This window comes from Spea bombifrons, chromosome 3, assembly GCF_027358695.1.
Source record: "Spea bombifrons isolate aSpeBom1 chromosome 3, aSpeBom1.2.pri, whole genome shotgun sequence".
Classification (NCBI taxonomy): Eukaryota; Metazoa; Chordata; class Amphibia; order Anura; family Pelobatidae; genus Spea; species Spea bombifrons.
In genome coordinates, this window is record NC_071089.1 from 88,956,841 (window position 1) to 88,984,625 (window position 27,785).

The 27,785-nt window shown below is 38.0% G+C and overlaps 1 protein-coding gene across 1 annotated transcript in view; it reads left to right on the forward strand.

The window, feature by feature from the left end:
- The first annotated feature begins 23,566 nt into the window (after positions 1–23,566).
- The window catches only part of SPATA16 (spermatogenesis associated 16), an 89,337-nt gene continuing 85,118 nt past the window's right edge, over positions 23,567–27,785 (forward strand). The window contains exons 1-2 of the mRNA XM_053460384.1: positions 23,567–23,684; positions 23,935–24,096. Coding sequence (XP_053316359.1) covers positions 23,567–23,684; positions 23,935–24,096 — 280 coding nt within the window. The remainder of the gene's footprint in view (positions 23,685–23,934; positions 24,097–27,785) is intronic.

The window sequence follows — 27,785 nt, forward strand, 5'->3', positions numbered from 1 at the left end:
TAATTTAAATGTTTGGATTGTTAGGACACACATTGTTAACGGCGCATGTAAACTTTGTGCGATGCATAACTGAGTAATTAATTCCCATCTGTGTGTTTATACATCCCACATACTGCAGGGATCACTTTACACACAAAATGTAGGTTTGCTGAAAAAATGGTTGATGTGGCCTCTCTCTATGTGGCCTTGTGTATGTAGGCTTAACCTTAACTCTACATAATATACTGTAAAGATATACAGTACAGGGTATACAAGCCAATACAAACAGTATTTCAGTTTTAACTGAACACAAAGCATTACAGTTTGGTTAGCCATGGATATCGTTCATGTACAGTTGTGCTCAAAGAACAGCTTTAGAAAAAACGAATGCACACCATTGGCTTAATCCAGTGACTCCTCTAAACCTTTATTAAGGCTGGCTGAAAATGCATGGTTTGAAATTCCACTACCTACTTCAATCAAGAGACTGGATTTTAAACTACATCTGCTACCAAAACAAACAAAATAATCAATGGGAGATAGCTTTTAAGTGGATAAATGGGCTGTGCTTAAATTGATACATTTTACACTTGTATTGCAGAATATATTGGTCCATAATCCACAAGACACATCTGAACAACTTCTACACATCATAAGAATACATAAAAAAGGCAAAAACATTTCAATCAGTGATGTATAAATGCTAGGTGGCACTCTAGGCCTCACCCAGAGTTATGCCCCTGCCGCCTCCTCTTCTGTTGAGAGTACGGATATGATCATATATTCCAGTGCTCTGCCCAGAAATATGCATGGCGCTGGGTACAGCATGCTAATGAGCTGTGCCTGCTAGCCATGATCCCACATAGAAACAGATAGAGACAGACTGGCAGAGAAACGTAGGTGCAGAAATGCGTCTCTTATTCAGCAAATCCGTCTTCGTTATTCTAGCCTCTCACAGTGCTTTATTGCCGGGCCATGGGGACAGCTCATTCCTTCAATCTGAGAGAGGATTGCCTGGAGGCTCTGCCCTTTTGAGGAAGTGCTCCGGGAGGCCTGATTCACAGAGAAGCATATGAAGAAAGAAGACACAAGGAGATGTGGAGAAAGAATGAAGACAGAAGTGACAAGAGAAGGTGGTGTCTTGTGGGGCAGCGGGTGTTCCGCTGGAACTTCTATGAGCACCAGAAGGTCATGTGATGCCGGTGCCACATCATAGAAGCTATGGCGGAAGTACAAGCAGTAGCGGGGGTTGTCTGCATTCATTGAGCAAACGTTCCCCGGCTGGCAGAGAATTCCCAGCAGCGCCAGCAGCAGCTGAGGTTACCAGACAGGAGGATCCAGGTCTCCTGCAGTGCTGCGGGGATCTGGATCTTAGTCTCATTGTCAGACCTCATTTGAGGTCTGATTAGAAGATGACCTCGATTACAAGACGAGGAGTATTTTTCAGAGCATTTGCTCTGAAAAAAAACTCGTCTTATAATCAAGCAAATACGGTACTCTAGATACGCACCCTGTTAGTTTTAGAACATAAAAGAAAAATTTGCTTTTCTGATACATATTTGATTCCATTTTACTTGGAATCCAATCCATTTTACTTTAGGCAGTCAGTACATACTTTCTTTGGTTGTTGGAGTTAGAAATAAGAATTATTTTTTCTGCTGTTCCCTGGCCGTTTCTACTGAAACAAGTAGCGTAGGTAATGAATATACTTAAGTACACTTACTGCACATGCCCTATAAGACTTTTAAGATTTTTTGGGGGGTTGAATAGCTTAATTATGAGTATGATTTTTATTTTTGGGGGGGAAAAGTCAACGGTAGGATAATCATCAAAGTCTAAAAGAGAACCAAGGTCAAATTCCATGAAATCCAAAATGAATAAAAGGCAAAATTAGCAATCAGGTAACAAAGTATGGGGGAATCCCCATAACAGTGCTGGGAGTTTAAATAGACTGCCAAGTCCTGACTCCTCCCGCCAGACCATAGAGACACTCCCCTCCCAAAAGGATCTTACCTGAGTGGTTCTGTCCATCACCACACGTCCCTACCTTCAGTCCGTCCTCTTCCATTAGAGCCACACCACCGGGCCCTGTCAGCAGCAAGGTGTTGGCACTCGCTCTCCACGATGCGCACCTTACTAGAGGCCGGAGAACAGAGGAACAGGCGTCTGATGCTGTCACTATCAGGAGGAGACCTCCTGTTCTGGAGGGGAGGTAAGGCAGGAGTCTGAGAGAAGGGTGCTCCTTCTGTAAGTTAAATTGTTATGTTATGCACTACTTGTTATGTCCTCCTGTTTACCCATTATACAGCACTGTGGAATACATGGCCCTATACAAACCAATGATTTATTTTTAAATATATTCTAACATCTGTATTTTCAAAAGGATTTTGTAGATCTTAAAATGATAAAAGACGCTTAAAATATGTTTAAACATGTTAAGTAGTAAACAAGCAGGATGTATGACTGCCTAGGCCTTTTGCATTCATACAGATATCACTAGAATAACTTTTCTCTTCCCCAATAAGACACCAGAGACAAATATGTGGGCAAGGGCAACTTGAGGACATTAACCACCTGTGCTGATTGAGCACATCAGGCAGTTTACACCTAACAAATACACCAAGCTCTTCAAACCCGTATGGCTCATCAGCCCATACTGGCTTGGTCTCTCACAATTTCCATAGTTACAGTTAATTCTCAGTGATGCAGGGAATTCTCCTCTCTGGCAGCCGGGGAAGGTATTCCTGAAGCGCGTAGACAACCTCCGCCGCGGCGCGGGGCTCGGTGATAGAAGCCCCGGTGGAAGTGCCGGCAGCAGCTGATATTACCAGACAGAAGGATCCAGGTCCGCTGCAGCGCTGCGGGGGATCTGGATCTTAGTCTCATAGTCAGACTTCTGTTTGATGTCTGATTAGAAGACGACCTTGATTATAAGGCAAGGGGTATTTTTTAGAGCATTTGCTCTGAAAAAACCTTGTCTTATAATCGAGCAAATACAGTATATGTCTGCAATCTATTCATCTTTTTAATTAACTTTATTGAATTATTTTATACAATGCACATGCAAGTTGTGCTGTTTTTTTTTATTACTTAGGTCACGACACTTACGTACATCTCCCCTGATGTCATGCCCCTTTACGTGTTCTGTGCTATGACAACCAGGACTGCAGTACAAAGCTCAGTACAAAATAACATTTCCATAATAAGCTGGTCAAATATGCAATTCAATAGAATTTGGGCAGTTGTCATGAAATTATACCTCATTATTATTATCCCCTGCAAATATAATAGTTTTTTTTTATCAAAGCCAAAGGAAAATAAGCATACATTTGCTTTTGCTTGTTATTTTGGTTCCATTCATTCTACGACTTAGTCTGCTCCATATTCTACAAATTCACACCAGTTAGCCAAAATATACAGCTTTTTGCTCTAAGTAATTATAAGCAAGCCAGAAATATTAATGTGTCCTATTAAACTCTGTATTAGAATAAGCAAGACAGTCCTTCCAAAGAGCTGAAAGATGAACCTAGCAGTGTTTAAGGCAAATGAAACCAGATCTTGCCAACTGCATTCGTTAAAAGCCCAGACCCCAGCTTGAACAATACACCTACTAGTTAGTGGTACAGGCAATTACGTTTATACAATCAAAGTGTGCAGATCATATCTGATTTACCTCCTCACATAACATGTAATATTGCAATATTTGAAGCACATACAAAATAAGTTGTGGTGGGATCAAGGGAATGGAAAAACCCTCCACTTAAAATTAAGGCCGTAGCAGAGGCATTATTAAACACTAATCTGTAACCACCCAGACAAGGACTGAGACTTGCAGAAATCTTGTACATTTTATGGCACTCTTAAGTTCAGCTCTGGTGATGTTATCTACTCATTAGATTAATGGTTAGGCTTTTTAGATTGAAAAAAATGAAACACATGAAACAGCACTTGCATGTATAGATCAACCGAATAAGACATACAAACCCTGTATTTGCAGGTAAACATAAATAATGTATGGAAACATAGCATAGCAGGTATAGATCAACACATTAACACACAAAACCTAGCTTTGCATGTATAGATCAATTGGAATTCACATGTGAACTCAGCACCGAAGGTATAGATCAAATAAACAGAATCAGACATACAAATCATGTATTTGCAGGTATACAATAATAATGTATGGGAACATAGCATTGCAGTTATAGATCAACAGAACACACAAACCCAGCATTCCAGGTATATATCAACTGGAAATCACATGTAAACTCAGCACTGAGGGCATAGATCAAATAAACAACACATGAAAACAGCACTGCCGGTATTGATCAACTCAATAAGAGATACAAACCCTCCGCGTCAAAAGAATAAAAAAAACCGACAGTGTTTCAATTGAGGCTGCCCGGGACCTGGGGCGTAAAGTCCCATTGCAGGACTGTCCTGGGCAATACGGGACATGTGGTCACCCTAATATACACACACACCTGTGTGTGTGATCTCATGCGCTACTGAATGGCAGAAATAAAATGTGGTCACCCTACCTAGGACCCCACCTCGTCCTCTATGCCACTGGATCAAAGACTACAGAAAAAAGGGTATTCTGGGTTTAACCCTTTGCTTGTGGCATAACACATACAAACTCACTCTAATATTAGGGCCACCATCGGGGGGGGGGGGGTTCTAGGCCCTGCCTCCATGCTTTCTCACACAGGGACACACTAAGACAGGTGCTGCAAGTGTATGGCACCCCAGTCTTAAGGAAGCAGCAGTGCAGCAGCTCCGATGAGAAGGCTGACATATATACTCATGCTTGCAATGTTTGCAAGTTGACTTATAAATGTGATTTTAAAAGGGCTTGTAACTTTTTGAGTCATCTCAGCCAGGTCAACTAATGGCTTGACTTTTTAGTGGTTAGACCCCAAGGTCTCAAACAAGAGTTCCTTGTAAGACTTTAGTTTTTAAACACAGTATTTGTATGTTTATTTAGGATGCAAAATGTATTTGCACAAGTGACAGATCAACTGTCCCTTAACTACATCAAACAACATATAAATGAATAAAATAAAATACTTACACGAAGTAGAAACTAAAAGCTGCAGTCACCTTTAGCAAGAGTGAGAGTGTGTGAGGGAGTTTGAGAGATTGAATGAGAATGAGTGACAACAAATTTTGTTCCAGAAACAAAAAAGCCCTCCAAGTTTATTCGAACCCAAAGGACAGAAAACAAAATGTTTTTCCCAAAAATGAGTGGACCAAGAATAAAATAAAAAGTATGTCCAAATTATTTTTGTTCCATCTGCACAGGTCTAGTAGAGAGTTGTACGAAACATCTAAAGTGCTTTTCCGTACAGTGTTCACACTTTGTTACCCAAGAAGCTGTCGATGTACTAGCAATGTTTTCAATAAGGACATTATTTACAATTTGATATCTTTGCAGTTTGAAAGGACTTGTGAAACTTCCAGACAATGTACCTGTTAAACGTCCATGCTTCGCTTCTAATGTCTCTAATAGATTTTTAAGAGAGCGATAATTGTTTGGGCAATGACTAAGAAAATTAGAACTCTTTTCAATGTACTTCTTTAGAGTAAACACATTTCTAACTGTGGCCTTAACACACTTGATGAAGACTTGATGAAAACTGATATAGAATTGTTTCTGCACAGGAGCACAACAGCATGAAATGCTTTACATAGAGAATGAATGTCAATAATTTGGCCAAATATTGTTATAGAGATATCCAACAGTGCCTCACATGGTAATTTATATAATTGCTCACATTTCTAGCTACATATTAAGTAGTTAATACAACAATACTATTTCTCAAATCTTTTTAATATAAACATTACTTTATGCATATGATTTCTTAAAACCTTTAAGCTATATGTTTTTATCTGTGATGATGACAAGCTACATGTGTAGCTATAACAGATTAATCTTTAGCTGGTTAGGGCTATTCATAAATACCATTCTGAAAAGGTGTTAGGGTGCATATGCCCCACAAAATAACAGACAGAAGATTGTTGCAAACAAAGTCACTCTTATCATTAAATACAACCAATGGCAACTCGGCTTTACGGAGTCCTCCTCCAAACTATTGTGGTATTACCTCTACCCTGAGGACAGCTGCTGAGTCAGCTGTTGTGGAGGATCGACAGGGAATTACTAGAATGGCCCTTCTCATCTGCACCTTTTGGGTGTGCCTCTGTCAAAAGCCTCAATTCCGCCCCGCAACAAGCCTGTACACAATGTTGTCACTAGAAGGCTACACCTGCACCCACCCTTATGCCATTGCCAGTCCTGACTATAAAGCTTCTGGCCCAAACTGTAAAGGGTGTTTTGCTGACTTCTAAGCCATCTGTAGGATCATGACTTCTTTGGTGTTTTCACCAGTCCCCCTCCAGGCCCCCTTCGTTTTCCTGATGGGATAGACGGGTTGGAAAAATCGAACAAGGGAAGTAATATCAATCACTGTCCAGCAGGATTCTTTTCCAGTCAGTCTCTCACTGGTGTTCTTGGCAAGAAGTTTAAGATTTTGTATTGAGTTGAGGAAAATAAATAAACAAGAAGTCAAGATTACAGGAACTGGCCAAATGTGGGAGGTAGGTAATAGCTGCAAAATCAGGAAAAAAAACATTTAAAGTGTTACTTCTAGAATATAACTTTATTATATTGATAGAGTTTATTAAAAAAAAGCATTGTCTACAGTCATTGGTATGGAGAGATTTCACTAAAGTGGTCCTATACATCATAACATTGTGTCATTATGCCCCTTAAAACAGATGGAAACTATAATGTATAAAGGCATCTATTAGGTTTTCATGTTGAGCAGTTTAATATTATAAAATATGAAGTCTATTGTCCTGTAATCCTATTGCAAGCAGAGAGCTTTCTTATAGTCTGGAGTTCTGTCATTTCTTCTCTGGCCTCATTATAACACATTGTTCAGCCTGCACTGAAATGATAAGTGCTCTATATTTTTAAGATTAATGTGTTGGCAAGAATTGATGGAAAGACAAATAGTTGTGTTAAGAATATTAATGGGAAGAAAATTCCAGTCTACACAAGTGGTCAAGTTAGACAGTATGGTAGTTAGCAGCATGGTCCAAGAAGTAGTAGGAAGAGAATTAAGAATTATTCAAGTGAAATATCAACATTATTTTGAACAGTTTAATAGAATCATGAAATTGACATTTAGCTTGTCACTTAGTAACAAGCTACTCTTATATAGCTTAGTGAGAACTTCTGCTTATTTCTAAAACTGTGTGTTGCACTTTCTCCCTTGAAAAATACATGGTTTACACAAAAAGTATTTGCTACTGCCACAGCTAGTACTATTCCCACAACCGCGCACCTGGCTTCACAAAAATGTAGATAATTAAAAAGATAAGCAAAATATTGGCCCCTTACCTTATTTTGAGTGTGTGTGTATATATTAGTAAGTTTTATGAATCATAAACATCCATGGAGGGCATAGGCATGTGTAAATCTTCATAGCACTCATATGGCCACTACTAACACTTGCACCACATACAAATATAGCCAATCATGCACAGTAGTGGATAGCTTGACCTATACATTTTAAATAAAATATTCATCAACCACTGCAAATAACGTTAGAATTGTTCATCACCACCAATCACCGCCTTGCAAAAGTATTCACCCCCCCCCTTGGCATTTTTCCTATTTTGTTGAATTACAACCTGGAATTAAAATTGTGTTTGTTGGGGGTTAGTATAATTTGATTTACACAACATGCTATACATATCTTAGTTGTGAGTAAGGTATTAATACATTTGAGTTTTAAGTTTATAGGGAAGTTCGAAATGAAAGAGCAACATTACTGGGGAGAGGACAATTTCCAACCTAAATTTTTCTTTCAATAACTTCTCCGTTTTTTGCTTAATAGTTGTAAGTTCTTGACACTCCCACCAAATATGTAACACGGTCCCTTTCGATGTAAGGGACCTCCAACATCTATCAGGCGTTGTCTTTAGCATTTTATGGAGTTTTGTTGGAACTAAATACCATATATGTAAAATTTTCAAATGTAGTTCCTGAAGGTTGATGTAATGTTTTTCTTTTTTTGTGGAAGACCAGGCAGTAAACCAGACCTCTTGATCTATTATCTTTCCTAAATCGTGTTCCCACTTTATTATGGAACTCGATTTCTCAAGAGTTTTTTCTTTATCGAGTATGTCTATTATTTTTTTAGATAAGTTTAGTTCTATGGTTATCTGTTACTATAGGTGGGGCAACTTGATTTAATCCTAAATAGTTCTTTAGTCTTAGATAACCCTTTTCTAGTCGTTAATCCATATTTATGCTGGAGATCCTCAAATCCTATTAATTGATCAGAACTTCTTTTGTCTGTTATTTTTTTTATTCCTGCATTGAACCAGTGTTTTAAGTTTAGATCTTTAATTTCTAGTTGTAGAACTTCCAATGGAGTGGAAATTGAAGTGGAAGTATCTAAGATGAATTTTCTTCTAATTTTAGAGGATATTTTAAGAATCCCTGTCACAATGGGGTTCACAGTATTTTTTTCTGGGGATAACCAGGAGTTCTATATTACAAGACCACTTTTCATAATTATACCATCCTAAATCTTTATCTTTTTTGTTTTCCAAACATACATATGGGTAAACATACATAATTCATATAATTCCATCAAGTTAGGGTAATTTAGTCCATCATATTCCATCCTTCTTTTCAGTATCTGTAATGAGATTCTGGGTTTTTTATTATGCCATACAAATTCTGAACATATTTTGTCAAATTTCCGTATGATGGAGGTTGAAATCTGTAAAGGTATTGCTCTAAATAAGTATATTAATTTTGGTAGGATATAGGCCTCGAGAACATTTATTCTTCCCAGCCATGATAATTTGATCTTAGCCCTCTCTGTAAGTTGTTTGTTTGTTGTCTACACTGTATTCCTGATGCATTTGGTGTTATTTTAAGGGACAGACTTTGCTGTTCTTTCAAAAATAAACACTAAGACAAGACCAAAGTGGAAATGTTTGGCCATAATGCACAGTGCCACTGTGGGGGAACCAAACACAGCATTTCAGCACAAACACCTCATACCAAGCACAGTGTCAAGCACAGTGGTGGGGAGGTGATCATTTGGGCTTGTTTTGGAGCCACAGGAGCTGAGAAACTTGCATTGAGTCAACCATGAACTCATCTGTATACCAAAGAGTCAAATGTGAGGCCATCTGTCCGACTGCTAACGCTTGACTGAAATTGAGTCATGCAACAGGACAGTGATCCCAAGCACCTAGCAATATACAACAGAATGGCTGGGAAAAAAAATGAATCAAGGTCTTGCCATGTCCTAGTCAAAGTACAAATCTCAACCCAATTGTGCTTAAACAAATGCCTACCAACTATTGAATTATAAAGTGTAATTAGTTTTTCACACATGGCTTCTCCATTTAGGTTAGATGTTTGTTCAATAAATCATCACACAGTGTAATATGTCACATGTTGTTGTTCATCTGAGGTTGTAATCACCTAATTTTTAAACCTGCTAAGGAACAAATGATTGTTATTATGTTCTGATATAAGAAGGTATACTTAATTATTCACAGGATTGTGTATATGTATAGGCAAGTGCCTATTTTATGTAGTTGCCAGAGATGCTTGATTGTCTGCATGGTGAAAAATAAAAAAATTGACCATTTTGGCATTTTGACATCTGGTCATCCAGGCCCATGTCCTATTTGGGACATCTTTGAAGCCAGACAGTTAAATTGACCACATAAAACATACATTTTTGAATACTAGACACCCCATGGCTATTTCAAATGCCTGTATCTTTCTGTGCCAGGATTTTGTGGAGATACAGAGCTAATTTTAGGACTTGCGTATAAAAATAATTTTTTATACAAATATTTTTGGACTTTTTACATTTTGTTGAATTTTATTTATTTTTTATGTTTTTTATTACTGGAGAGGTCACAGTGCATCCTGGGGTGGGTTTTTCGGTGTCACTGAATGCCTCAATGCCGTTTGAGCTAAGGAAGTGATATCATTAATTGCCTCCTATTTTCTTTTAAAGCATGCAGCCAGCACCATATTGTGTGTATATGCCTGGGTATGTTAAGTGTGCATACATTTCTGAGTATGTTAGTGTGTGTCATTTGGTTTGTTAGTGTGTACGTCTGGTTATGTTAGTGTATGTATAAATGGGTCTGATTCTGTTCTTATTGTTGCCAGTAAATTATTAGGGACCTTTTCTTTAACCATGTACCCGAAACAGACCCTATGTCTGATAAATGCTTTTTACAGCTGCAGCCATAGAACAAGCTTGCTATCTTATGAATGATGGTGATGTTGTACACTGATGTGCAATCTTTAAAAAGTAAAGATTACAGCTTTTATGGTGATCTCTGCCGTGGTTTCCCATTATAAGATGCCAAGTCACAGTTTTGTTTTGCCAGAACCGCTATCTCGCAAATGTATAGTCAAATGATTGATGTAGTGGAAAAAAAGCCAAAAAAAATATCAGAAGATTCATCAAGTCGCAAGAGCATAGGTGAAATGACTCATGATAATAATGTCACATCAGATATATTTTGTACTGCTGAAATATGTGGAGATCTTCTCTACCACCTCTACCACTACTCCTCACCAATGTTAACTAATCAGGCAAAAAGTACAATTGTCTACTTCTAAATTCCAGAATTTGAAGTTTGCTCGTTATCATCTGTGTTGTTTTTTGTCCATTCAGTGTGAGGTTGGTATTAGTCCATAACACAACGGAAACAACTGTGTAAAAAAAACGTAACCAGTTATCTTAGAATGCTACCGCAATCCTAGATAAATGAACACGTCATTTTGATATGCTATATATTGATATCATACTTCGAGAGATATATAGTAGAAATACTACCCTTAATATTTAGTATTTTTATATTTTTAAAAAAAATTGGAATGAAAACTAGTTATTTTTTTAACTCTTTATAGTCAAAATTGTTAATAACAGAATGAGTATAGTTACCGTACAGTTAAGGAGATGGAATATAAAAGGAAGAAGGAGACATTTAAACGCTTTGTTTCATATTCTCAAGGGTGTTCCTTAATGTGCAACATTGCCATACCTATTTCACTAACAGGCAGTTTAATGATCATGTCTTGTAGTCATAAATGTTACTTTTCCTTTATGATTAAACACAATATAAAAAAAAAAAAAAGTGTTTCTAACCTGGGTTACATTTGTATTAAACAGCAAACAAAGCTTAGTGAATCTGAGCCTCACTGTTTATTGGTGGGAGGTAAGGTCTGCAACAAGGGAATTCTATCTGCAATGTTAAATAATTGTCTTGTTGCTATAGCAAAGCATTTTACATAGAGAACGCTCTTCATATCATAGTTTTGGCTGCAAAAAAAATTAATAATGGAAATTTGTCTATGAGTTTCATTATTTTACAATAATCATTTTGGTGCAATATTGTGATGGGAGTTGATTTGTATGTGGATCTTTAGTGCTAATGCAGCTTTTCTTTCTCCTTGGTGTTCTTTCTTATCTGTTTCCTTGCTTTAGTTGTTTCTTGGCACACAGCCATAGCATCACAGACATAGTGTTTGCACAAGATGCTTGTTGGATCTTGGACCACTGTCTTGGATGCACAGCCACTTCCAAATCTAGGGAGTAGAAAAAAGATCTGTTAAGCGGTTCTTAATTTGAAGCTGTCCTAGAAGGATTGACTATGAGCCTATGTTCAGCCATTTTGTACTTTTAACCCATGGGCATTGGCTGATGCTGCCTCGGGGCTTTCCCCCACATTTGCTGAACTAATTAAAGCTAAGTAAATTCTTTTGATATCTTTTGACATAATAAATCAAATTCAATTGTATGAACACATGTCTGATTTTATGTTAGTTCAGGATCTAAACTGGTTTGCTGGCACTAAGGTTCTTTTCCTGTCAGGAGGGAGAAAAGAGCACCAAATTATCCCTGCCACTCCCTAGTAGGGTGTCTATTTTCGGAATGTGGACTCCTATAGCCTGGGAATGTATTTTGCAGGACAGCATCTGGATGACCCCGTACAGGCTGTTGTCCATTTAGATATATCATTGTACTCCTCAGCTAAAAGAGAAACCCACTGCATTGTGGATTTTGCACCTGGCATTCCAAATGGTTCAAGAACAAATTCAACCTTCTTTATTATCCATTATCCCACCCATGGTGTAAGACATATCCCCTGACATTTCTTGGTCCTCCCCAAATGCTGACACCTACAATGCTGTAGGTGAACATCAGAGGGCATGAGAGCCTGCTAAATCATTATGAAGGGAAGGTACGTCCTAGTCCCGATCACCACAAGCCAACCAAGTTGCAATAATGAAACCATGGGAATAACACCCATATGTAACTATACTGTTATATTGGGATATCAGACCAGGGCACATGTTACTCCTTTATTAGATCCTGGGGCAGATGTATCATTATTCCAGGTCTCAGACAATCCCATAGACTGCAGGACATAAGAATCCTGTCATAGACATAGCAAATGTTTTTTCTCTAATGCTATAGCACCAGAATAACAAGATCAATTTGCATTTACCAGGGAGGGAGAAAAATATACTCTCACTGTACTCCCACATGGTTGCATTCTCCTCACCGGGACATTGGGGCACTGCAAGGCATAACATGTCAGGTGTACCATTACATTAATGATATTATGCTCTGAGACACTGCAGAACAAGTAAGAAAGGGCTTACAAACGTTGATTGAATGGATGTGAAGTCACCAATGATAACAAAATTCAAAGTCCCAAACAACAAGCCAAAGCCCTGGAAGTGGTGGCTAAAGTGAAAATAATCCCCAGTATAGCAGATAGACAAAATAATGCCAATAGAGGGAAAACGTTAGCTCCAGGACCAGGTGCAATCCACAGAGGGCTTACCTCTGACCCTGGGAATTGGCATATATTGAGTCCATGAGCATTAGGAGCAAAAGATGGTGAGAGTCGGTTTCTCAATGGCTCTTTGGTGTTCATTCAGCTATTCTTTCTCCTTGATGTTCTTTCTTATCTGTTTCCTTGATTTACTTGTTTCTTGCCACACTGCCATGGACATAGTGTTTGCACAAGGTGCTTGCTGGAACTTGGACAACTGTCCATTCAGAGAAATATGAAGCACCTCCTACCCATCTAGAGAGTAGAAAAACATATGTTGCACAGTTCAAACGCTCTCCCGGAACAAGTCACTGCATGCTTTTTTCCAGCATGGGGCTTGCTGAACTAACCAAAGCTAAGTAAATTATTTTGATATACTTTGACATAATAAATCACATTTAATTGAATGAACATGTGTTATGCTATTTCAAGACCTGAACAAGTTTGCAGACATAAAGTCCGCAGATTACAAATATATTATTTCTAAATTCTCTTTTAGATGTTTTACATGACATATGCTACCATGGTTTGTTCTGGGTGACTTGGTCTCTTTCCTCACTCTCACACACACACACACACACACTCACATATATATATATATATATATATATATATATATATATATATATATATAAAATTGGAAAACACATCAGTATACGTTTCATTTATCGATACATTTTACAAGAGTAAAAACTATATTTTTATGTGTTACAGTTTCATTTCCTCAAAGCTGGATGGTGACTCCCAAGAGAGACCATATAATATCTACAGGATTGTTTTCATACTAAAAATATGAGCTTTATTAAAAAGATTTACAGTTCCGATTCTCAATTAGGCCTGTGCCCAGCACAAGACATGAAGTCATCCGAAACAAGAAAAATATTTTGAAACGCTGTTTCCAAAGCAATAGTTATTGCTGAAACGTTTTAATTGTAGCAATCCTGTAATGGAAGTTGGATTTTATATACTTTTCAGATATATTTCTTAAATAATTGTTAAACGCCAACAAAAAAATAATTATTTTGACTATAATGTCTTTGACTGGCTGATGCAATTGATGTCAACACATCTTGCACAGAGTGGTGATGGGATGTAAGGGTGGGATACACAACAAGGTCCCTTTCCACTTCTAGTAGGTACTAAGAGATGGGGGAATACATCAAAGATATGTCAATGGCATCATGTGTAAGATCCCAGTGCCAAACACTCTTTAACCGGTAACAGAGTAGAGGCAACTAACCACAATTTCATTAACAATACATACAATCTACAGGTTTGCACAGTGAAAATATCGGAACACTAAGCTACAGATCGTGTACAATTTTTAATCCTAGCTGTGATGCAGAGGACGGCTGGCAACATTTGCATCACTGACTAATCTGGCAAAGTGGTCCATTAGTATAGCAGCCAAAAAACACAAGTGGTGGCCTTCACAGTGTGTCCTCTTTTGTCCAATTCACATTCACCCAAAACAATTACGGTACATTGGTAAAAGGGAGCACTATGTAAATGCTGCCAAAAGCACATTCTTTTGTAATTACAGTAGGTATAATGGAGTACAGACCAGAAATTTGAGTGGTTCAGAAGCTAAATAAATGATCTATCTATTGGATATCAAATTGTAAAGTATACACTATGTAGTAAGCATTAATACCAAATGTTATGTTAGTGTATTCATTACTAACTTTTACTTTGGCATATTATGCGTCTTGCTGCCTGAAGAAATGTAAAATAAATGTGTAGCCATCATCAGGCATATAATAAAGACCATGTTAAAGTACACAAAAAAGTACACAAAAAAGACTTTTGTATTCTAGTATTTTAGGAGTTGGGGGTTCACAACTTTTGTATCCTAATGTAAATCTTTGGTTTTGTCTCTTTCCAGATAATTTTGGCATAGCCAGTACATGTTTGTAAACTATGTAAAAAATCCCATTTAAACCTACTGAGGGGACAAAATGTTTCCTTTGAATTCAGATAATGTATTAAAACCCAGCTCTTCAGAGGAAGATAAAAATGAGTTAACCACATGTGATAATACTTCAGGAAAGTGTCCAAATGCAATGAAAACATTGCAGCAAATTATGGACTGCCTACACAGATACAATGTAACCATATTTGAATAACCATCAAATGTTTTACAAAAAGGGTGTAAATCTTTCATCCAGACCAGAGATAACCAAGGATTTAAATTTACAAATCTAAAATGATTGTTTTCTCTACAATTGGTTATAAACACCCCTCCTGACAGATTTTATACATAGCTAATCAATTATTGTAGAGACAAATAGTTTAGAATCTGATGAATGAGATAATGTTATATGTATGGTGACTGATATGGGAATATCATTAATGAAAACATTAATATGCTTTCCAGATCTCATCATTTTTCTCACATATTGTTTGCCAGGTGATCAGATAGACAGCCTCAACATCTATCACACCCAATGGTACAGTTTATTAGTCATGTACCTATCTGAAAAAGTGGTTAAAAATGTGAATGATTAATAGTACCTCTTTAATTTTCATGAATGATGTTCTTTAGCACAGATTGTACTTTTAGAATTAGCCAGTATTAGTCACAAATGTATTTCACTTTATACCAAGCAATACCAAAGGTCCCAATCGGGGGGCATAACTAGAAACCACAGGGGCCTGGTGCAAAAAGTGCCCTGGGGCCCCCAACTTCAACAGTTGCCCTTTACTATCATTGCCCCAAAAACAAATTACAAACACTTACTCATACTAACACACACGTACACATACATGCTCACAAACACCTATATATCCATGCTCACAGATATACACACACAATTATACACCCATGCTCACATACACAGACACACAATTACACATCCATGGTCACACAGAAAATTACATATCAATGCTCACATACACACAGTTACTCATCCATGCTCATACACATAATTGCACATCCATGCTCACATACATATACACATATACATACATCCCACCTTCCTTCTGCCCCTGCTTACCTCTCACCAGGTGTGCTAGCAGCCTTGGTTTCACCATGGGGTCACATGACGAAACCTGGACCAGTGTGACTACTGTAGTTAGGCCAGTGGTCCCAATCAACGTTTCATTTTAGTCCTGTGTTTTTGGGCTGTAAACATTCTGATCTAACTGTTAGTAACCCTGCTTTAAAATTATATTAGAATATCCCTTTTCTTTGAAAAAATGGTACAACTTGTTTCTTAAATTCATTCACATCAGAATAATAGTGTCTTCGCCATGAATATTGCCCAACCAAGGTCTTTTTTTTCTGAGAAGTAGGATTAAAGCTTGTATAGTTAAAAAGGCTGTTGGCAGCTGTAGGTTTATGGTATACAACATTTGAAAAAGAACCCATTTCATTTTTCTGTATCTACAATCTACAGATTTCAAATTTGTCACATTGAAAACATACTTAACAATACAAACTGAACATTCGACATGAGACATGAGTTTGGGTATAGGCTGTAATATATTATTTTCTAAGCAGAAGACACAGATACTGAAACCTTTAAACATTTTATCTTTAATGCTTCTGAAACCTTTCATAAGATGTCAAAGCAGTATATAGATCATTTTTATGCTCTTGATTAAAGTTTTTTTTTTTCCAGGTGACAGATTGGTTTTGACAGAATGCACATGATTGTTCCTCCTATTTAACGTGTTTCTTCACATAGGTACATCAAAAGATAAGGAAGATATATATATATATATATATATATATATATATATATATATATATATATATATATATATATATATTCTGCTAATTTGATGCTAAACCAAATATTTCAAAATACATGAAATGAAAATAAAGATAAATAAAGCTTTTTTGCTGTGAATATGGCTTAAGCTATGGAAGTGGAGTGGCCCCATGGACACATTCTCTGGCCTCGTGAGATGTAAAATATACAACATTCCCTTACCCCACAGTGTCTTGTGCATATTTCCCTGAGCACTGAATATCTGAACTGTAGCAGGCACCAGAGGCATTATTATATAAACAACTTATGATGTTATTGTCTGGGGCCACTTTAATGTCAAATTTGTTTTATGTCCAACCTAAACTCGCTTGAGTGCAAGTGCAGTATTAAATGTGAAGCAGTTCCTGTGATCAGTGAAACATAAAACAGCATGCCATCTGAGACCTGAACACTAGAAGTATCTCACATTCATCATTAACTGAAGCGCCATGTATCCCAACGTTCAGAGCTTGGCGGGGGACAGCTTACGTCCACAATCCATATTTAGCTCGCAGATCAGTTCTGGAAATGTCTCTATAATATATTTCACAATATATAATATATAATGCAGAGAATGGTTAAGAATGTTCTATATTAGATGAACCAAAGTTAATAACAGTCTCATTTTAAAGGTAGTTCTGTAAAGTGACAAGTACATAATGCATTTTGTGCTAAATTGTAATCTGTGACAAAAGCCACAGATCTACAGGTGCATTTCCAGGAAAATGAAATATTAGAATCAGAGGCCATATACTCAAAGTGTCAGATGCAGAGCAAAGGGAAGATGTGAACTTCTGTAGAGAAAGTGCTGTTGATCCCATGGGCAATCTCTCTACAGGTAACCTGTGTCAGGTTCTAAATAAATGTAACATCCTTGGTACTGGCATCTAAATCGCCAAAATGTAGGAAAAAATTGTCTAAATGTAGTTTTGATTCATTTTTTTCCCCTCGGCTGCTCTGACATTTTTAAAGCAATTTTATATAGTATATACTGTATATGTAGGCAAATATATACTGCATATTTTCTGGACAAACGAATATGCCTCAATTTTGTTGGTATGCATGAGGTGCCCTGCCAACCTGGGAGATCTGTAACGTGCTCCTGAATGAGTTAAGAAAGGGGCACTTAGGGACATGTTCATATGTCTCAGGGTATGACGCGTCAGTCTACTGATTTGTTGCAGCACAATACGTAAAATGCAACATGTTTTTCCTTTGTGCAGAGACATAGACTCAATTTTTTAAATTTGATGAATCATCGCAAAGGGAACGTCTTACTTCCAATCATGTCACAGAATTAGCAAAAAAGAAGCTTCTTTTGAAGTCACATACTGCAGTCAGTAAGAGAAGGACTTACATGGCTCTCTTTGACACTCAAGATTTCATATATATATAATATTATTTTCATGTGGTCTGCCTTGAAAATGCATGAAGGGATTCTGCAGAATCCCCTATATGCATTTGCCTCTTTCCATGCCTCTCATCTCCTTGTAGGTGATATGTTCTTCCAAACATATCTCCTGCTGTCTCCCACCAGTCAGTTCCAGTGATATCTCCAAGCCACCAGTCCGTAGAGCGAAAATGGGGTAATGGAGAGGATGATGCATGCTTCCCTCAACTTGCAGCTCCCCCTGAAGGTAAGATATATTTTTTAATTGATTGATGACTGTAAAAAGTACTTTAATATAATTTCTTCATAGGTGCATGGGATAATTGAGTATTCCTTTATGGAAAATCCAAGTCTGAATGTATCAGGATCCCCAAGCCTTCAGTCACAGCATTTTTGCTGGGATGACTTTTTGATGGGTGCATATTTGTATGTATTTGTTCATAGGCATAATTCCTTGGGGGTGGTTTCATTCAATAAGAAGCAGGGGAGAAATCACCATTTCAACTCCCTGATATCACTGCTTCAAGCAACCAATTGGTGCAAACCAACAGACAATGGAGGAGGTGTTTCACTGCAGCTCTGGAGCTGCAGCTTCTTCTGGAGTTAAGTTACTTATTTAATATTTTGAAGAATGTATATTAAGGCTGCTTGAGACAATGAAGTACTAACTGACTTAGCCATGCATTATGCGTGGTCATCTCATCTCATTTCCCAAGAGAAACTCACTTGGATTAGTTCTTCATAGTACACAACTCCCTCAATGCATGGCATATCAGTGCAGCAGCACAAGGAGAGAAGCAGAATATTGTTTTTTATTATATGGAATTATTTATGTTTATACTGTCTTGTCTGATTTGTGCTGTTATATGTGAATATTTAGTCAGCTGTCTTAACTTTCTGCCAGCTTTGAGGGAACAGAAAGCTGCATTGCATAATTGCTCCCTTTAGCTTCCCCTGTGGTGCCCTTCCTGTCTCCTTAAATATGCAGCTAACTTGTGGTGTGTGTGTCTGTGTATATGTACAGTATCTCACAAACGTGAGTACACCCCACACATTTGTGTCAACATTTTATTAAATCTTTTCATCTGACAATACTGAAGAAATTACACTCTGCTACAGTGTAAAGTAGTGAGTGTATGGCCTGCATAACAGTGTAAATTTGCTGTCCCCTCGATATTACGCAACACACAGCCATTAATGTCTAAACCTTGGCAAACAAAAGTGAGGACAACCTTTTTTTTTGTGGCCATCATTATTTTCCAGCACTGCCTTAACCCTCTTGGGCATGGAGTTCACCAGAGCTTCACAACCACTGGTGTCCTCTTCCACTCCTCCATGACGATATCACGGAGCTGGTGGATGTTAGAGACCTTGTACTCCCCCACCTTCTGTTTCAGGATGCCCCACAGGCGCTCAATAGGGTTTAGGTCTGGAGACATGCTTGGCCAGTCCATCACCTTTACCCTCAGATTCTTTAGCAAGGCAGTGGTCGTCTTGGTGGTGTGTTTGGGGTCGTTATCAGAGAGTTCTTTGCCATGAGGTGCCATGAGGAACTTCAAGTGACCAGTATGAGAAAGTATGAGAGCGATAACACCAAATTTAACACACCTGCTCCCCATTCACACCTGAGACCTTGTAACACTAATGACTCACATGACACCGGGGAGGGGAAATGCCTACTTGTGTGTGTTGAGTTATTTTGAGGGGACAGCAAATGTACACTGTTATTCAGGCTGTATATTCACTACATTACATTGTAGCAGAGTGTCATTTCTTCAGTGTTGTCACATGAAAAGATATAATAAAATGTTTACAAGAATGTTTATTTACAAAAATATTTACAAAAATTTGAAGGGTGTGCTCACTTTTGTGAGATACTGTATATATATTTATAATTTTGCAGGTGTCCCCTTGTAACAGTGTTCCCCAGGATCCCATCTGATCTTTATCCACCCCTGCAATGGACACTTTGTGTTACAAACTAGAGCTACACCACAGGTTGTTTCTTTAGCTTTTACACATACACTATTTTAAAGTATTTTAATGTTAATGTTGTGCCACTGACAGGTATGGAGAAATGCAGAAAGTCTCCATTGTGTTATTATTCCCATCCCATAATATTCTTTATTATCGAAAAACTCTCCTTTCCTTTTGGTTCAGTATATCCTACTTTATGTTGCTACAAAATTACTTGTAAATATAATCTTTAAGTACTTTAAATATGCTCTTGAGTGTTCATTATGCTGTCCCTGCCTACTACATTCATTAAAACTGAATGAACTTGATTCATCTACTTTTCTTTTTCTAATCCTCCCACGTAACAGATTTCAACATATTCCATGCATCTGTTGTGCTTTGATTTTGGGTATCTTCCACATCCTCTCTCCCTCTGAGTTTACATTTACATGACTTGGTGTGCCGTAGTGATATATTTTGTATTATGCTGTCATTCATCTGCTTCAGTAGCAATATGTGCAAAACATATGTCATAGTACAGAACTTCACTTTGATTCCGAATTAGATTGGATTTCACTAAAGAAAATTTGCGTTATTCCTAGCAAGTGGGATGATTGCATAACGGACTTAAGTTGCTTTTTTAAAAAAAAAAAAAAAAAATGTAAAATATTTCCCAAAAGTAAAACGAAGAAGGTGCACACGCTAAAATATGTAAAATGTGCTATTTATCGCAAAAAAAAAGCAATACTGTACAGAAAAAGTATGTAAAGAAAAAATATACACAACAATATGCATAAATTATAATAAAAAGCAATTCCAGTGAAAAGCGAGCTATATCATGGAGATCCCCCCCAACATTTCAGCTGAAAGGCTTTATCAAGGGTGATATTTCCAATACTGGAATCGCTGGTTTAAATTCACAGAATTTGGATTAAAAAATGTATTTCACACACACAGAATTATCTATGATTCAGATATTTTGCAAAATTTGGTAACTATTAAATAACTATTCATGGGTTCTGAAAATTCATTTTGTTTAAAACACATTCAATTAATGAAATATCACTCCATCCTGGACCCAATAGAAGAGGTGCTGCATTGTTTTTAATTTAAAAGCTTTTTTTTTTTATCTGTGGAGCACATATTAGATATTCCGCCTACTTACAGTTGGCTGTTCTATACTAAAGTACCAAGAGATGATGCAAGCAAGAATAAATATAGAAGGCTAAAAAACACAGCCTCTGAGTCACAGTCACCGAGAGCTTTGTAAAGTAGTTTGGAAAAGCTTCTTCACCCTTGATTTCATCTGATGCTTCCATTGAAATATAAGTTGTCTAAAGATGGAAATGTTAAATCAAACATAATATCTGGCAATACCACTGGAAATAATTAAAAGTGCAAACATGAGATTTTTTTTTTGTAAAATATTAATGCGCATATGGAGTGTGACCGCATACTATTTTTAACATCTCTGTGCCTGATCATTTGGCTTTTTCCTTTTCAAAATATATTTTTGTTGACTCATGAGCTGAGGCTGTGTAGGTAGTGAATCTCAAAGCTGTATTCTTTTTCAATGACAACAGAGCTTAATAAGAGCTATTTTAATTAGGTAAAATTTTCAACTAAAAATTTAGATCATATTTTGATCATTTCAGATACGCAGACATGCCCCCTCTTTAAAGTGTATGAACCGGATTGGTATTTTTAACCAAACAATTGAAAAAGACAACATTGTTTGTTGGGTACTAGCACTCTGAGTATATCTAGAGCTCTTACCTCCTGGGGTCCTGGGGAAGCTGCGCCTCTTGCCCCATGGAAGTGACAACCCTAACTAATATTATGGCTTTGTTCATTCATTTGCTACACAGCAGATTATCTATCACTCATTCTGGTGTGTAACAGGAAGCATATATTCTAGAATACATTACAGAGACAAACTGTCCTTCACAATGTCCTTCACTATCTCTCTTCAGGTTACATTCACACAAGATGTCTTAGATGTTATGGCCGATTTACTGAAATTTTGGACATCACATACAGTTGGCCAGTTATTTCCTTGAATAACTGTAACATTTATAATGTCTCTGCATTTCTTTTACAAATTAACAATACCATTTGAGATAGATATATATATATATATACAGGTGTGTGTATATGTATATATATATATACTTATACTTGAGATTATGTGTTTCAGCCACATTCATTGCCAATAGATGTATAAAATCATACATAGGTATGTCATCTCTATAGAAAAACATTGGCAATAGAATGGGTTGTGCTCAAGCACTCTGTGACTTAAGATGTGAAACTGTCATAGGATTTGCCACAAATCAGTTCGTAAAATTTCAAGCATCTAGGAGTAACAGCAGCTCAGTCACGAAGCAGTAGGCCACGCACACTCAGAGTGGAGCTGTTAAGTGCTGAAGAGCATAAAAATTGCCTGCCGTCTGTAGCATCACTCACCACAGAATTTCAAACTTCCTATGGAAGCAACATCATTACAAGTACTGTGCGTTGTGAGCTTCATGAAATGGTTTTCCATGGCCAAGCAGCTGCACACAAACCGAAGATCAAAATGCGCAATGTCAGCTGGAGTGGCATAAGGCATGACTTTGTCCCTGTCCACAAAACAAGGTCTATAAAGACATGGTTTGACAACCGTGGAGAAACTTGAGTTGTCTGCACAGAACCCTGACCATATCCCCACTGAACAAGTTTGGGATGAATAGAAACACTGATAGCGAGCCAGGCCGTCTTTTCCAACATCAATGTCTGACTGTTTTGGCTGCATGGGCAGAAATTCCCACAGATACACTCCAAAACTTTGTGGAAAATCTTCCCAGAAGAATGGGGGCTGTTATACCTGTAAAGAGGGTGGGACTTTATATTAATGCCCATGGGTGTGGTATGGGATGTCCAACAAGCTAATGTACGTATGATTAGGTGGCTATATACTTTTGGTCATATACATATATATAGTAAAATATCGACCCACAGGAAATATAGGGCATCAATGTTTGAAAAAAGTTCTACTGCGCAAGTACAAGATTTCATCCTTTAAACAAGCCCTATATGTTTATGACCAAGCACCATCTGCTGGACAATTTGTATGCTGCTAAATTTAAAAACAAAACATTATCTGATGCAGAGGTTTGACAAAGCAATGGAGTGGACCGCATAACGTGGAGAGAAAAGGGAAAACTAGCCCAGTGAGGAAAAGAAATGGAGATATAGCCTTTATTTAAAACAAATGAGAAAATGGAAAGAAAAAACAAGTATTACTTAGATTAAAAACAAAAGAAGGGAGGTATGTAGAAGAGGCTACAAAATCAAGCTGACTGCCTGAATTAATATTTTTGTTCAGCTTTTAGAGATAAAAAAGGAGCACCAATACATAGTAAGGACATAGGCATTCTGGCCCATTCCGGTGATTGTATGGGGCAGCCGTATTGGATGTGCCTGCTTCCGGTTTGGGGCTTCTGACATGGCAAAATAAAGGGGGAGGGCTGAGCGCGCCATCCCGGTCAAGCACAAGCTGACAGAGAGCATCCTCTAGCATCTGTCGAGCTCTGTCACCATGGCCCCAGATATGGAGCCGATATTCAGGCTTCTATGCAAAGCTGCTAATCGGCATGGCGGGGCATGGTTGATGAGGATACTGGCTGAAATGCCTAATGGCCTCTCCAGTTTGGCAGGTGAGGAGCAGGTGAGCAGTGACAGTTCACAGCAGCTATGGGGGAGGGCAAAGAGCCTGGCCTTATTACTTCAGGGGAAATCATTGGGAGTGTGACAGACTCACAAGGGGAGGGCCTCTCACTCTCTAGATAGACTTCAAGCCACCTTTCAGCCCCAGGAAAGAATTTGACAAGTGGAGAATATTCTATTACATTTATTTATATAGCGCCAGCTAAATGCACATTAACAAATAAGTCTCCCATCCCCCAGATAGGCCTAACCCAAGACGCCTTGCAGCCTCAGGAGATACTACACCCTCATGGGTTCAGGGTTGGTGCCGCAGTATGCACGGGGAGCACGTGGACAAGTCTGAACAAAAGGACAGCATTGCACCTTTGAGGACTAAAGCAGGAATGATGGCAGTCTTGGCAGGTAGCCACTCAAAGGGTTAAGAAGTCAGTAGGAGGAGCAGGGGTGTTTTAAGGGGTGAGTGCATTGGTCCCCCCAGTGGTGAATATAGAATTTGCATGGGACCAGAAAAGGGCATTTGACGCAGGGTTAAATGAGCTGTTGCCTTCAAGGATGATTGATCAGTGTTTTAATATATCCTGAGCCACACTCACACCCTATGACCCAGTGGGAGGGGACGTGCATGGCATTGGAGGGTTATGGGGCTCAGGAAGACATTAAAGCGAAGCTGGTATTGCCCTTGTGCAGGCTGCTGAGTAGAGCAAATGTGGCAGTGCAAACAGGGTTTGTGTAGTATGGCTTTGGCTGTTTCTGCACAGCAAGATAGGTTTGGGAGTGTTGGTGTCTCTCATAGTTTATCAGGTTCTCACTGTGTAGCTTCTATGGCAGTGTCTTCAACTACCAACTACTAACTCAGTTGATTCATTTGCAATGGGTATGATTTGTTAAGGAGCGAATTTATTGGTGTAGATTAAGGAAAACATTTATAGGGATGAATTTGTGGATGTTTTTACATTAGTGTGTCCAGTTGGAATTTCATTGAAAAGCCTGTTAGGAGGATTGAGTCAGATTCAGCAAGATTCAGCGAATAGGTAGATGGGAGTCACAGTGCTACAACTCATATATGAGACCTCATCTCACAGGCTGAGGTAAGGCCGTACTGGCAGAACCTTGCTTTCAGTTTGAAGGAGGCAAAAGTTAATTGGAGAGGTATTAGGGGTCTGCAGTGGAGCTGATTGCCCCTTGAAGTTATGTCTCTTCTTAAGATCAATCAGGACGGTGGAGTTGATAAACATGATTAAACAAGGTTTGGTTAGGATGGTTACGCCTTTTGATAATGTTCAGTTGGTTTGGTTTGAGGTAATCCCTAGAGCTCAATGGATTGGTGCAAAGGCCCAGGTGGCTATTGTGCGTTGCCCCAAGAAGTTAAATGTTTCAGTGTCTAAGCTTGTTAAACACATATATGGTTGCCTAGCCAGCCTGGTTGAAAGACAGCTGTAAGAAGCTGTCAAGATAGCAGTCAAGATAGGCCTGATGGGTTGTCTGAGACTGGTTATGTTGGGATTGTTACCTGCTCAAAGCATAAGCTGTGGCTGGCGTGTTGTTAATATATATGTGTTGGAATATTTCTTATGGATGCTGGCGAGTAATGTAAATAAAGCTGTGGCCACTTCTGGAGAGGTGGTTGGTTTGTTTAGTTTGTAAATGGTCTAATTTTGGCATTTGGGCCTACAGTATGTTAGTTATGAAGGAATTGGACCTCGGCAAAAGGGCACTTATATATCAGTGGTTGATACTCATATGTTTGCACACACAAAGAGGAAAACGTTTTTAGTGACTGCTCAGCACAATCTGGGTGCTGGGCAAGTCCTAGGAATGCAATCTGGGTGCCAGGGCTGGCCTCTGGGATGTGCAACCTGTGATCCATGCCTGCTATGTGAGTAAATGAATACTGATGTAGTTTTCTGCTTGTTTCTTGATTCTAACTTTGTTTACATCATAAAATGGAGTTTGTTGATCTGTGATGAATGCTGAAGGGGACATGCCAAAACATATTGGACCATGATAGGCTTCCAACTTTGTGAGAAGGTCCTTTTCTATTCCAGCATGACTGTGCCCCAGTGCACAAAGCAGCAAAGAAAGAAAAACATAATAACTAAACAATACAGTGAGTTTCACCATCAGGAGTTAAAGGTCCGTAGGAGTGGCTCTATTGGTCACTTGTACGAACCTTCAACTCCTGGAACGGGAAGACCAATGGTCTCCCCAGGCCTAGTTTTTCTGTCAGGAGTTAAAGGTCCGTATGAGCAACTCTCATTCACTCTCATGCTCTCTAGCACCAGATTTTTTTGTTCTTCTGTCTTTTTTCTTCACCCACTTCTCAGTGGACAACAGGACATGACACAACCACTGCGTATATGTTCCACAACATTTCCCTTGTCTTTTGGGTGGTCACACCAAAGAACTGCTTTTGTTCTCAGTTTGTTTGTCTATTTTTACAGATATACATATTTCTGTAATTGTTTTAGATTCTGCATGTTATTTTAAAAATAACAAGATAAATAAGTGCAAATGGTAATAACAACAACATGTTTTCCAACATAATAAATCAAACAGCAGGACTTTATGAATGCCTTGTATAGGTTTGTTGGCTAGACATCCATATTAACAATATAATCATATTCTTGGCATTTTCTGGATGGAATTTGTTAAGATGTGTAGTTACGTTTCTATTTACAAAAGATAAATATAATGTCAATCACTCTGATTCCGTGTAATATAGTAGATACATATCCAATACAGAAATTTAGCCTTATAGCCTTAAAATGCCAGGGCCCCCGTCATCACCAGTGCAGCCCTGGTTACTGTTGTGTTCATGGCAACAGGTGTATGTATACAAAGACAAAAACACATTCTGTTGAAGACAAAGAGCCTAGGGCACTTCGTATTTATATACACCAAACATCATGTAAGAATGAACTATTCTTAAAAAAACCCACACTCAACGTTTAAAAATAACTTTTGCTTATGTTTTACATTTGCTTTGGAATTTCCAGAAGAAATGCAGTGCACTTTTAGGATATCCTGCGTTTTTCAGCTTTACAAGTACAACAGTAAAAGAAGCTTGATTTTGCGTGAAATTGGATCTAGTCAAATCTCTTCTGTTGGCTGGAAGTTAAATAAAATGTCTCACTTCCAGAATAGAGAGATTATGGCCACCAAATTCACTGTCTGCATTCAGTTTTAAGCAGATGGGATTTAATGGGAGAGAAAACCATTTATGATAAATATACAGATTGGCTTCACTAATATATAACCTCACCTATAAAAAAAACAATAATTGCTTTAGGGGGCATCTTTATCTAACAATGTACCAAGACTTGTGGCAGGATATTCAAGATACGGGAACATAGGCACATGTTTAGAGTACCTTGGTTAAAGTGCCAGTAAACATTTAAAATAACTTTGGCTTCTCTGATGGAAGCCAAAGCTGTTTTTTTTATTATTATTTTGGAATTTTCAGAAAACTACTGAGATACATCACATTATCGGCAGCCATCCAACTGGCAGCTGGTGGTCAGGCCAGGCGCTAAAGCCGTCCAACTGGTTAGCTAAGGCCAGGTGCTAAAGCAGTGATCTTCTCTCACAAAGGTCAAAATTGCGTGGCTTACTTGTAGGAGCATTGACAGTATATTAGGGGGTGAAATGTCATGTTTCTCTGAGCACATGAAATGTTATTTAAATCTTAATTGCTCATAATATTCATTTATTTATTCTATGGAATATAACTAAATTCTTAGCCCCTCCTTGTTAATCTTGATTATCTGATAATTCCAAACTAAAGTGTTTATTGTGCAACTCAATAATTGAACCTTGGGTTATATTTTACTTTTAATGCTACAATTGTGAAACAATGCCATTGGTGGAAATGGTACATGTATCTATTGTTAGTTAATAATGAATAAAGACTAGGCTAGACCTAAATGTATAAAAAGAAACTGCAACATCATAGTAATATTTCAAACACGAAATGTATAATTATTTACTAATCACCACGAATGAATGCATGTTTTTATTTTGGTGATTTGGTGAATTAATGACACAAATGTTAATACTAATGGCATGGCGACTTTGCCTTTCTGTATATTTGT